Raw genomic sequence first — 13842 nt, forward strand, 5'->3', positions numbered from 1 at the left:
AAAAAAAATTTTTTTTATATATGTCAGGTGATCTGAGATGAGTTTTAAAGGATAAAACTATTGACTACAGGTACATGTACTTACTATAGAGTTACAGTTAGGGCTTGGGTGTGGTTTCGGGTTAGTTACTTGTAATTATACATAATTTACTACTGTTAATACTATAGTAATTACATGTAGTAACGTGTAAATACATCACCTTTAAAATAAAGTGTTTCTGTTCTTAAAGGGTTCGTTCACCCAAAAATGAAAATGTTGTTTCTCACCCTCATATTGTTCTACACCCGTAAGACCTTCGTTCATCTTCTGAACACAAGTTAAGATATTTTTGATGAAATCCGATGGCTCAGCGAGGCCTGCATAGACAGCAATGACATTTCCTCTCTCAAGATCCATAAAGGTACTAAAAACATATTTAAATCAGTTCATGTGAGTTCAGTGCTTCTACCTTAATATTATAAAGCGATGAGAATATTTTTTGTGCGCCAAAAAAACTAAATAATGACTTTTTAGCAATATCTATTGATGGCTGATTTCAAAACACTGCTTCATGAAGCTTTGGAGCTTTACAAATCAAATCAGTGGTTCGGAGCGACAAAGTCACGTGATTTCAGCAGTTTGGCGGTTTGATATGCGATCTGAATCACTGATTCAACTCAAAAGATTCATAACGCTCCGAAGCAGTGTTTTGAAATCGGCCATCACAGATATTGTTAAAAAGTTGTTTTTTTTTGGTGCACAAAATATATTCTCGTCGCTTTATAATATTAAGATAGAACCACTGAACTCGCATGAACTGATCTAAATATGTTTTTAGTGCATTAATGGATCTTGAGAAGGGAAATGTCATTGCTGTCTATGCAGGCCTCACTGAGCCATCGGATTTAATTAATAATATCTTAATTTGTGTTCAGAAGATCAATGAAGGTCTAACGGGTGTGGAACGACGTGAGGGTGAGTAATAAATGACATTATTTACAAATGAATGTAGTATTTACTTTCTTGAAAATAATTTTCTTACAGATCACCATGAATAACCCCTTAAAGTTAGGATAATATCTAACTTGTCATAAATCCCCAAAGGTAAAATGTCGAATTTATTGGTAGTACTTTGAAGTGGCACCATTGAGCGATAATGTAAACCATGATCAGTCATGATTACACATGTTCTAACCTTGCTTCATTAAAAATTCGATTCTACTTAATTTTAATTTTATAATTGCAACAATTTTGCACACACTTCCACACAGCAAGCATTCACTCTAGAGAGAGCACAAAAAGACGGATCGCAAATGAATGCACCATCTTGAGCCTGGCTCTTTAAAATTAACTATTTATAATACTCAGCCCATTAAAAAATATGATGCCCAGTGCAGAACTCCCAACAAGTCAGTCACAATTAAAGTACTGTGCACACTTATGATTATTACAGCAATCTGCAGGCTGCCCAAAAAGACGCCTCTAAGGTATTTTCTTGCTGATCAACTCAGTGAATCGCTATACAATTAGATAACTCTTAAGCATGTCATTTCCTTCTTGGGAAAAAATAAGACTTAAGAAAATATTTGAAAAAGCCTTAAAGGTATAGTTCACCCAAAAATGAAAATGTTTCCATGATTTACTCACCCTCAAGCCATCCTAGGTGTATATGACTATCTTCTTTCAGATGAACACAATCTGAAATATATTTAAAAATATCCATAGTCCTCCAAGGTTTATAACGGTTGTGAATGGTAGGCCAAATTCTGAACACAGAAAAAATGCATCCATCCATAAAAAAAAAAAAATGAATCCATATGACTCCAGGGGGATAATAAAGGCCTTTTGAAGCAAAAGAATGTGCTTTTGTAAGAAAAATATCCATATTTAAAACTTTATATATTCAAACAACTAGCTTCAGGCGAAAGACCGCATGCAGAATGTGCAAGTCGACTTGTGGCAAATGAGTAATCCTCTGACGCGATGTATGACACAGGACGTAGGAGTATCATAAACTTAGACGCCTAATTCGTGACCGGTGTTTTGTTTTGCTCTCTTCTCTGCACCTCCGCGTGCGTCATCGCGTCAGGTCAAAGGTTGCTCTTCCTCCCAAGTCGACTTACACAGTATGCGTATGGTCGTCCGCCGGAAGCTCGTTATTTGAATTTATAAAGTTTTAAATATGGATATTTTTCTTAGAAAAACACATCGCTTTGCTTCAAAAGGCCTTTATTAACCCTTCTGAGTCATTTTTTTTTTTTTTTTTTTAATGGATGGATGCATTTTTTCTGTGTTCAGAATTTGGCACCATTCACAACCATTATAAACCTTGGAGGACTAAAGATATTTTTAAATGTATCTCTGATTGTGTTCGTCTGAAAGAAGATAGTCATATATACCTAGGATGGCTTGAGGGTGAGTGAATCATGGGATTATTTTGATTTTTGGGTGAACTATTCCTTTAAGATAAATTCTAAGTGCAAATTTCTTAACTTCTTTTTTTAAAGGTAAATAGTGTGTAACTTTTGGTGCTCTAGTGGATAATAAACAAAACTTCTACGTCTTGCAGCTGGAGCTACTTCTCTCTGTTTATGTATATGACGAGTCACACAGATACTGGGCTACGCCATAGCAGTGATGACCAAAACGGTCTAAAATAGTCCAAATATAAACACTTATAGGCATACCATAGTGATTCAGGGTAAGACAAAAACATGGTTTGAAAGATGGGTTCATGACACACTCACTCGTGATATAAATTGCAAATTTTAAAGAAAAAAAGTTACTTAATGTACCTTTTTAAAAAGATTTTTGTGAATCCGACCTCTCGTCTTTTGCATGATGCACTGTATCACAAATTTGATAAACTTTGGATAATTCCATAAATTGCATTTTTTGTTGTTTTCTATTGACCACAGGTCACATCTAAGTCCCTGAAAGGGAGATCCGTGATTGGCGTCGCAGCCGGCAGGTTCCACACCGTTCTTTGGACCCGAGATGCGGTATACACCGTAGGATTAAATGGTGGTCAACTTGGTAAGAGGCTCAAGCACTCAGATCTGTTTGTCGCAGACAAAAATCAGATTGTTTAACTGATCTAAAATCTCTCAGGTGTTCAGCAAATCCTCTACATGAAATTTCACCAGAGCATCTGCTTCATTTGCCTCTTCCCATATGTAAAGTTGTGGTCCTACCATTGTGATACATTCAGGTTACCTGCTGGAGCCCAATGGAGAGAAGTGTGTGACTGTTCCTCGACAGGTGTCCGCTCTGCACCACAAGGATTTGACCATCGCTATGGCGGCAGCGAGCAATGGGGCCACTGTGTGCGTGACCGAAAAGGGAGATGTGTACCTGCTGGCTGATTATCAGTGCAAGAAACTGGCCTCCAAGTGAGTAGAGCTCAGACTAAAGTTTGACCATTATGATGTCTTAGTGATCCAGGTTTTGTACAGTTTTTAGAGCTTGAAATATAATCTGCAACAGGTACTTAACACTAGCTACTAGATATGTTTATGCAAATTTTGGGGTATTGCATAAAAAATGCTAGATAAATGCCAAGATGCAGATAAAATCTTAAAATGCGCATACAAATGTATGCATTCAATTGAGGTAGATATATGTATATATATTTTTTTTTATTTGGTAATAAAACTTGTGCATAAACTATGGTGGAAACACATATTTTCTGAATGAATTCCTGGATGTGCAACAAAAGACTTGCATGACTTTGCCTGTGGAATACCTGAAATAACCAATGGACCAATCTCATTACACACCATTTAAAGTATTGTTTTAGTCATTCTGAAATGCCTCAGACAAAGTCAAGATAACAAAGTAAAGCTCGCTGAAATGCAAGTAAATCAAGTTGTTTATACAAGATGCCGGATAGGACACTCAAGACTAACACATATATTTTTCTTTCAGGAGAAAACTATCCAAAGTGTCCATCTTGCCTGAATCCACTGCCCATTAAACATATTTTACTGCACTGTAACACTTCTACCCTTTTAAGAAAATTGTTTTATTCTGTTGATTCTTTTGAAGAGGTTTTTAATTAAGTAAATCCAAATTTGAAAATTTAGAAAAATGAATCTTAAACATCTTATTTAGTTTTTTTTCTTTTAACTAAAACTCTCTCTCGCCATGAATATAGGTATAGAAGCTGGCATGGCGTGAAAGAGAGAAAGAAAGAAAGTAAAAAATTATGTAGGAAAAAAAAAAAAAGAGTAACATGCTTCCCCGGTTGCAGCTTTTTAAGAATTATTTTATTACTGATACACAACAGTTTGTCAGAAAATAAAGATTTTGTTCACTTGAACACATGGAATAAATGATTTGTTATTTGGAAATGTTCTATGCGATATTCCAATTCCAAGTTAAACGTTCAGTTGGATGGATGCATAACTACTATTAACACTGTCCTTGTGTTGTTCTCCAGACAGATGAACCTGAAAAAAGTTCTAGTGAGTGGTGGTAGTTTGGATCATCGTATTGATCCTCAGCTTCTGCATGATGGTGGAGGAGAGAAGCTGGTGATTCTGGCTCTAGATGAAACTGGAAGAGTGAGTGAACGACACTGAACTGAACTTAAATATGCATTCCAGAGACACTTACAGGGTCAAAATATTACCCATGTATAACTAAGTTTAAGATAAGCTTTGGGTTAAAACTTTGGGTATTGGTTTAAAGCCTGAAACGGTCTGTTTTGATAATCAACTGATCCGTCGTTACCATACAAATACCCCTGTTACTCCCTAAAAATGCTCATGAGAGAGTTGTCACAATGCCTGTTGTGATATTTGGTATATAGGTGCTTCTGTTAATCAGAATTTAGCAAATGGGAATGTCTTGACGTACATTCTTTGCATCCACCAACATTGAAAACTTATCTGATCTGGAAGAAGTATAGAGATGTTTCTGGTCTACATAACAGTGACAGCTAATGCTCTGTTTCCTAATATTATCACCTAAAGTGCAAGAACAACAAAGGGTCTGAGACCAAGCCTTGTGGCACACCATATACTGTAGGTCAGGCAGATTTTCATTTACACAAATCAGTGGCAACAATCTGACAGGTAGGACCTAAACCAAGCTAGTGACTGACCGTGTTTGCCAACACGATTTCCTAGCCTGTGTAAAATAATGTTTTGATCTATATATCAAAAGCAGAACTTGGGTCTAATATACTGTGATGTTCAGCTAGTGGGTTATAATGTCTGCTTAACCAAGATGTTCAGTCTTGTGTGCCACTACGTGCCTGATAAAAGCCTATCAGCTGCACCAGGCTAGTTAGTGGAACGGGGTCCAAGTTTTTAGTAATGTTTAATTGATTTTGCACCAGTTTTCTTATCTATATATTTGTATTACACATTTTTTTTTTTTACTTAATCTAATTCCTCCAGTTGGTTTGCCTAGCATATATGCCTACTCGTCTGGTTATTTGCCAGAGCTGTGGAATGTCATGGATGAAATTTGGCAAATTTTGTATGAATAAATCATTGTACACTTAATAAAATTGCGGTTTGGACTAGTGTCTGTGAATAATAATGCACAAAAAGACTGTTACGTAAAATGAAGTCTGCATGTTTGTCATGTTTGAGTAAATGAGCTGTGCATTTTCATTTGCTACTCCTACAAATCATAATCCCTATTTTTGTAAAAATGTTGATGAATGATTAAGTTGTTAGTATTATGAATTAAATTGATCAGATATCTATTAAATTGGTATCCAGTAAAATTAAAATGGAAAACAGAGAATTTGAACAATAAAACAGAATTAAAAAAATAAAAAAAATCATAGGGCCTCAAATTTTATTTAATTGTTTAACTTTTAATAAATTTTTAAATTGTTGTTAAACTGTATGGTTTATGATTTCAGTTAAAGGTGCCATCGAACGTTTTTTTACAAGATGTAATATAAGTCTAAGGTGTCCCCTGAATGTGTCTGTGACGTTTCAGCTCAAAATACCCCATATATTTTTTTTTTTTATTCATTTTTTTAACTGCCTATTTTGGGGCATCATTAAATATGAGCCGATTTATGCTCTGCGGGCCCTTTAAATCTCGTGCTCCCCGCTCAAGGAGCTCGCGCTTGCCTTAAACAGCATAAACAAAGTTTACACAGCTAATATAACCCTCAAATGGATCTTTACAAAGTGTTCGTCATGCATGCGGCATGCATACATTGGATTATGTGAGTATTGTATATTGTTTACAAATATCACTAAAAATATCATGATATCATGGATCATGTCAGTTATTATTGCTCCATCTGCCATTTTTCGCTGTTGTTCTTGCTTGCTTACCTAATCTGATGATTCTGCTGTACACACATCCAGACGTTCATGGCTGCCCTTGTCTAATGCCTTTCATGTTCATCTAATTCCCTTTAATGTTGGGAACATGGGCTGGCATATGCAAATATTGGGGGCGTACATATTAATGATCCCGACTGTTACGTAACAGTCGGTGTTATGTTGAGATTCGCCTGTTCTTCGGAGGTCTTTTAAACAAATGAGATTTATATAAGAAGGAGGAAACAATGGAGTTTGAGACTCACTGTATGTCATTTCCATGTACTGAACTCTTGTTATTCAACTATGCCAAGATGAATTCAATTTTTCATTCGAGGGCACCTTTAATTATATATGCTTTTTACAACTATTAAAATGTAATCCAGAAAAAAAAAATAGGGAAAAGGGCAGAATCCATTTGGGGGAAAAAGAAAAACAGTTTTCATCAGGCCCTAGATTTTTTTCTTGGGCTCTATTGACTTGAGCCAGTAAAGCACCTTTCAACCACTCAGAACACTTTAGCAACCATTTAGCTGGTATTGTATTCATTCTATTGTGTTTCACAGTTTCTTCTGTCTTTCTTTGTTCTTGCAGGTGTTTTGCTGGCGCTCCACGGGCACGTCAGTGAGACCGTGTCGCTGGGCTTATGGACGACAGGTCTTCATGTCAGACATCGCCCTGAGTAAGAACAGCATGATGTTTGTTACTCAGGATGGAGAGGGCTTCAGTGGACAGTGGCTGGGACAGTACAAGAAAGCTGTAGACAAAAAAGGTACTGAGACCATCAGTTTAACTAAATATGTTTTAAATCAAATAGAATTTCTTTACTAGATATGCTCTGTTGTGTGCTCAGATAACCTGGAGGTGTCCGGCCACTCAGACGGAGGGGTTGCTTATGAACGAATCCGTCTGGAGAAGCTTCATTACGTCCACAGAGCCGTCAGCATCACCATGGATTCTAACGGCCGGAATTTCGGAGTACTGCAAGCCGATCCCAAAACCAGGTGCAGATAATGATGACTAGGGTCACAGATGTGTGTGACTAAAGACATTTTGGAGTTTAACATTTCTGGCTTCCAATGTCACTAAATAATTCCAGTTCCTTCTGAAGTTGTTTATCGTACAAATGTAAACAAAATGTCCTTAAAGCCAAACACTGATTTTAAATAACCACTACGTAGGCCCAGCAAAACCAGGAAATGACCAAATTTACAGTCTTTCAAGACAAACAACATCAGAAGTGTGATTTACCAACATAACACAAGACTATAAATACTGTATTAGGATCAGCCATGTTACCAATAAATACAAGATAAATACTGTAGAGTTACTGGACACAGAGCTTCACAGCCTGACATCAGCAATAAAAGATATGGGAGGCATTCTCTCCTCCATTTTAAAAGTGGATAAACCGGTTTATTTTGTTATCTAAACTATGTGGTAATTATATGGTTAGTTCAAATGTATTATTTGCATTTAGCATTGTTTTTTTTTTCCCTTGCTGTATGATCCATCTGAACAGACCTGCAGCCCATTTTAGGGTTGTGACCGGTCAGTTGAGAATGAATATATATATATATATATATATATATATATATATATATATATATATATATATATATATATATATATATATATATATATATATTTATATATTTATTTATTTATTTATTTTCTAGTCAGTCAGATCAACCCTTCATCAGAGCCATGATTCCAAGCATACACCTGTATCCATTTAATAAGCTTATTACCGTAATTATTATAGAAAGCTGACCTCAAATACTAACACTATAAAGGTAAATAGATATACTTATAATCATTGTTATACAACTCTTTAAAAAAAAAACATATATATAACATGACTTTCATATTTTCAAAATCCAAGATATCCTATAAGTACACATTGAAAAAGAATCAGTTATTATGAGTATACCTATTTACCTTTATGGTGTTAGTATTCGAGGTCCGGCTTTCTATAACCATTTACACTTGGCCACATATATGTGTCTCTGCAAAACTAGTGTAAATCCGATCTTCAATTCCCACACTAGTCAAAAGAGTTCCCATAACCGAAAAATTGCATTGAAATGTGTGTACTAGTGCTGTCAAAATTAGTGTGTTAATGCATGCGATTCATTTTTTTCAGTTTAATTGCATTTAAAATGTTTAACACAATTAACATAGCATCCGTTGTTTCTGTCATAATTTAGCTATCGTTGTTATATGATCATGCTCTTATTCACACAAATGCTTTTAAACCATTCAAGCGCTACAAGACAAACTAGAATGCGCTGTCTGTGAATGTTGTGTCTATGTGACACACACACACACGGCTCGTGTGCACATAAGAGCAGTCATAAATGAGTTAAATAACATCTTAAATGAACAGTGTTGTGAGAAAATGAGATGCGTGTAAGATCCGCGTCATGTTCGGCAGCGGCAGCTCTTAAAGTGACAGCAGCCTAATAAACCAGTTGCTGTGATGTCTGTCATTAATCTTCATCAAAGGTAAAGAGAAAATTTTCCTTAAACGAAGGCAACAGAGAAAATTGTAGCTTTAATAAGGATTAATCTATATTTAATTTATAATTTATGCAGTGAAGACTGTAAAGTGTTTGACTTTATTCAGTTTCTGTATATTTCCTACCAGGTAGGAAGGCCACAGGTAAATATGACATGTATTATAATGGGTTTATGTGAAGATTGTTTTAAGTTCACTTAAATTAAAAGTCATTTTTTTAAAGCCTAATAAATGTTGCAATTTGATAGCTTTTAGTTATACTGTAATATTGAATGTCTATAATGTTTTTTTTTTTGGTTTTTTTTTATCTATTTCATAGAGACATTAATAGCAGTATTAGTATCAGTGATACTGGGCTTCATTTATAAAAAGATGCTATTAAATTATTAAAATACAAAAATATTAAAAATTCCAATTTTTTTAATCGCAATTAATTACAGAAAAAATGTGTCATTAATTAAATTTTGTAAACGATTGACAGCACTAGCGTGTACGCAATTTTCTACGCACATATTAAGATTTATAAAAAAAATTAACTATTAAAATATTATTAAAAAATGTGCGCACTTTTACTGGAGTGAGTAAAGTAATGAAGTAAACTGAATGATTTTAAACTGTTTTCATTTTGATTCACATTTAGATTATATATTCCACAATCATTAATGGAGTTAGGCTATCAAATTACATAAAGTCGTTACCCAGAAGTTAAGCAAAAATTATATTAATTTAGATAGAAATATTTGTAGTGGATGCACTGCTTTTGAACACTTTTCCTGTGGCATGCTACGTTTGAATGTTTTAATGACAGCGAGGAGTGCTATAGGCGCCTGATAATTCCTCATTAAACTAAATTGTAGAACTCATTTTCTGAGAAAATATTTCTCATGAGAACAATAATCAATGATGCGCTTTTGACTCTCTTATTATGGCAGACACTAATGGATTTGTTCAGTGGCAGAGTGGTCCATTGGTCTGTTTGAATAGGTCCGGTGACAATACTGTACAACCACTGCTGCACCGAGGTGTGCTGTTGATGTCAGGTGCCTTCTGTGATATTCCCAACATTATGAAAAATACATTTGTATTTGAAGAATAGAATTTGAAGGAAACTGTAAGATTTGCAAGGGTTTTTTTGTTTTTGTTTTTTGACGGTTGAGTAAGACAATTGTATTTACACTGCAATAAATAAATAAATAAATAAATAAAATAAGTAGGCCTATCAGTTTCCATTAAAAATATACTGTATAAGCATCCTAAAATAGATGTTAATCATAATGAATAATTAATCAAAATTTCATAAATTTGATTAATTTAAAACAATTAAAAATACTGTTTGGCAAGTGGAAACGAATGAGAATAACTCAAGTAAGTTTTCTCTAAAAAAGTATTTTATATGGCTTTTACGGATATTTTTTGAGTATTTATTCCTCACAAGTATTTGAGTATTTATTCTAAAACAAGACAAGGACACTGAATGATTTTTAACAAAGTAATGTGACTGCACAAATGGCATTCATAGTTCGTATCTCATATTTCGCTAATGTCTTGTAGCCTACCGTTAAACATGGTATCACATAGATGGGAATATGGGTATGGAAATGATTTTTTTTTTTTTTCGTTTTTATTTTTTAGGGAAATCCACAGGGATTCCTTAAAGGAGACCTATTATGCCCCTTTTTCAAGATGTAATATAAGTCTCTGGTGTCTCCAGAATGTGTCTGTGAAGTTTCAGCTCAAAATACCCCACAGATCATTTATTATAGCTTGTCAAATTTGCCTCTATTTGGGTGTGAGCAAAAACACGCCATTTTTGTGTGTGTCCCTTTAAATGCAAATGAGCTGCTGCTCCAGAAGAGGGTGGAGCATTAACAGCTCACGCTTCGGTTGCTCAACAACAACAAAGCTGGAGAATCTCATGCAGCCAAAATGAGGATTGTCAGTAATGATGTTCAGCCTTACATTGTTCAAACCGGAGTCGACACTAGCTACATTTACATGCACCAATTTTCGTCAGTCCGAATGAATTGAATCCGACTGCAGATCTGTTTACATGTACTCTAAACATTGTAATCTGATTTAAATATCCGTTTATATGTGTTTTATATACATTCCGATTCAAACTTTTGCACACGCACTCTGCGTTTGTGACGTCATATCAATCACACTTGCGGTAACCCGGGTTACGTCAACAGACGATGATCATGTATGGACAATAGCCAGAGATATTGTCAAAAGCATCATATCTTGGCAATATTCAGAGGATATGGCATTACCAATTAATGTAGGCCTGTTACATTATTATTAGGTTAGGCTTCTTTCTTTCATTATTAAATTAATATTATAATAAATTTGCCCGCAATAATTTAATAGCACATCACCACATAACTGACGTGCTCTGAGGATAATGTAAGATTAGGCTATTTGCTATCTTTGAAAATTATTAATTTTTTTTTTTTTTTTTTTTTAGGTCTTATACAATGAATTATAGGCCTATAAAATTATTAAGAGTGTATATAATATTGTCAAAGAAAATTGAGCGCAGCTTTACTTCAAGCACTGACTTTATATAAAAAAAACCCTGTTTAAATACTATTATTCTCATTTGTTTCACTAGCCTATATATACAGCCACGAGAGAAATATTGTAATAAATTAAGACGGTTATATACCGTTATCAGCTTATTATGTTGAAATTCGTCTCTGAGAGAATATGCTCCGTTAATGCAGCGTCAGACAGCTCTGTCACTTTTTACTTTCACTTTCTGTAGTGAATACTGACCGATGTTGAGACTTTTTCACCGGCATAACTCTTGCGCAAAGTTTGCACGTTGCTTCTTGTGTGATATCCATTGGCTCCCCTTCTTGTTTTAAAACGGAAGGATTTCCAATATTATGACGATACAGCTACGCCACTGCTGGCATACATATTTAAAGCTAAAGACATGAACGTGAACTTGCGCACTGCGTAATGCGTGTCAACATTGCACTGCGCATGTGCCCCAGAGACATTTGAATACGATTGAGAAGGTAGTCGGATTCAAGCGTTTACATGGTCATTTTTCGCTGTTCGATCGTATTAGAAAAGGAATAAACCACCCCTTCCAATCTGATCGAAATTTCATTCGGATCGAGCTCAATCGGATCGATTAAGGTGTTTACATGAACGTTTTTCAATCTGATTGAGCCGTCAATCCGATTACAAATGGATTATTTGGGTGCATGTAAACGTAGCCGCTGATGGAGAGACTCAGGAAGAAGTTACAACTTTTAGAATGAAACTGGACGTTTCTGAATGGTTAGTGGATAAATTTATGTAGTTGCTGTGGAGTTGAGTTCATCTTTTGTGCAAATCCAGCGTTGAATTGACCCTCGTTTGTGAAGCAGTCCGGTGTAAAATGACGGCATGACAACAACACTCTACTACAACAACTCTTCCTCTTCTCTAAAGCAGCCCAACATGGCCTCACCCCCTTTGTTGTGTGTTCTCAGGGTTTATGTAAATTTTATGGTTTGTGATGTCGCCAACCTGGGAAGAAGCTCGTTGTAGTCCCTACCAGCTGTTTGTTGTAGTCCTTAAAAAGCGATTTGTGTAAAAGAAAATATCTCTCTTTGCATTGAACATTGAGTATCGTAACTTTGCAGTTGTTGTTTATGCTCAAACAGCAACATTACACACTAACTAAAGTTAAAAAAGTGAAATCATAATCAAGGACCCCTTTAAAGCTTCTCTTTTGTCGATAAGCACTTCTCATTACATATATTAGATGGTTGGCGCATGTTTCCTTTCCAAATGCACATTAAAGCGACTCAAACTGATGCATACTCAATACTTATACTCAAGCAGATGCAGATGGCGCCGGATCACTTTTAAGCAAACAGTGCTGCATAAAACACACAGTGCTTGTCTTTATTTAATTAAATCACAGCCTTTGTGATTTGATAACCGCACTAAGCCATATTGTGATATTGCTTTATTTTCGTTCATTTATTTTTCTTCTTCCTTCTTCAGCTTGTATGAAGTTCCCACCACTTCTGGGTCCACATTCTCCCAGCACTTCCAGCGCCTCTTGACCGAAGCCGATGAGACCGACAGCATCCATGACGTGACCCTGCAGGCTGGCGATCGCACCTTTGCAGCGCACAAATACATCCTCTCCATGCGGTCAGACTTCTTCCGTAAATTGCTCCTCCCCGAGGGCTGCAAAGAGGGTGATGGAGAGGTGAAGAAAGGGGAAGACGCGGTGGGCTGTGACCTGCTGGTTCTAGAGAAGGTTCCTCCTGAGATGCTGGAGCACGCGCTGCACTTCATCTACACAGACTCCTGTGAGATGCTAGTGCATGGGACCCGGCCCATCATCCCCCGCTCCAACCAGAGCTCTGATCCCGAACCACAGCAGCAGCTTATCCACAGTCTACAGGCTTTGGGGCTGGAGAACCGGTCTGCTCTGGAGGTGTACCGCTCTCTTCCTGCTAAGACTTGTGAGGAAGCAGACAAGCCCAAGGGCAAAAGCACTAAGTCTGGGAAAAAAGGCAAGAGCGGAAGTATTGGTGAACCTGGACAAAACCCGGTGAAGTTGCTGCAGGGAGTCGCCAAAAAACTGGGTTTGGGGAGTCTTTCAGCACGGTGAGACACTTTTCGTAGTGTAATTGTTCTCTTAAAGTTCACCTACAATGTTAACAAGGCTGATAGTCAGTCTATATGCCATCCACATGAAGGGTACATGCAGTGCTGCCTTACAAATTGGTCAAAAAAGGTGTCTTAAGAGGAAGCATGTTTAAGCTGATAATACATTTTTGTGCTGATGATTAATTGTCATACAAATAATCAAACAATCAGTCCATGCATTCAAACAATCGTGTGTGTGTGTGTGTGTGTGTGTGTGTGTGTGTGTGTGTGTGTATATATATATATATATATATATATATATATATATATATATATATATATATATATATATATATATATATATATATATATATATATATATATATATATATATATATATATATAATATACATACAGTACAGTCCAGTCCAAAAGTTTGGA

At 35.9% G+C, this 13842-nt stretch overlaps 1 protein-coding gene across 4 annotated transcripts in view; it reads left to right on the forward strand.

Moving 5' to 3' along the window:
• Window positions 1–13842, forward strand: part of ibtk (inhibitor of Bruton agammaglobulinemia tyrosine kinase) — a 57458-nt gene that overhangs the window by 16514 nt on the left and 27102 nt on the right. For all 4 annotated transcript variants that reach the window (XM_048151933.1, XM_048151932.1, XM_048151931.1 and 1 more), the window contains exons 7-12: window positions 2898–3015; window positions 3191–3371; window positions 4421–4544; window positions 6870–7047; window positions 7129–7279; window positions 12805–13419. In XM_048151933.1, coding sequence (XP_048007890.1) covers window positions 2898–3015; window positions 3191–3371; window positions 4421–4544; window positions 6870–7047; window positions 7129–7279; window positions 12805–13419 — 1367 coding nt within the window. The remainder of the gene's footprint in view (window positions 1–2897; window positions 3016–3190; window positions 3372–4420; window positions 4545–6869; window positions 7048–7128; window positions 7280–12804; window positions 13420–13842) is intronic.

The sequence above is a fragment of the Megalobrama amblycephala genome, linkage group LG13, assembly GCF_018812025.1.
Source record: "Megalobrama amblycephala isolate DHTTF-2021 linkage group LG13, ASM1881202v1, whole genome shotgun sequence".
Taxonomy (NCBI): Eukaryota; Metazoa; Chordata; class Actinopteri; order Cypriniformes; family Xenocyprididae; genus Megalobrama; species Megalobrama amblycephala.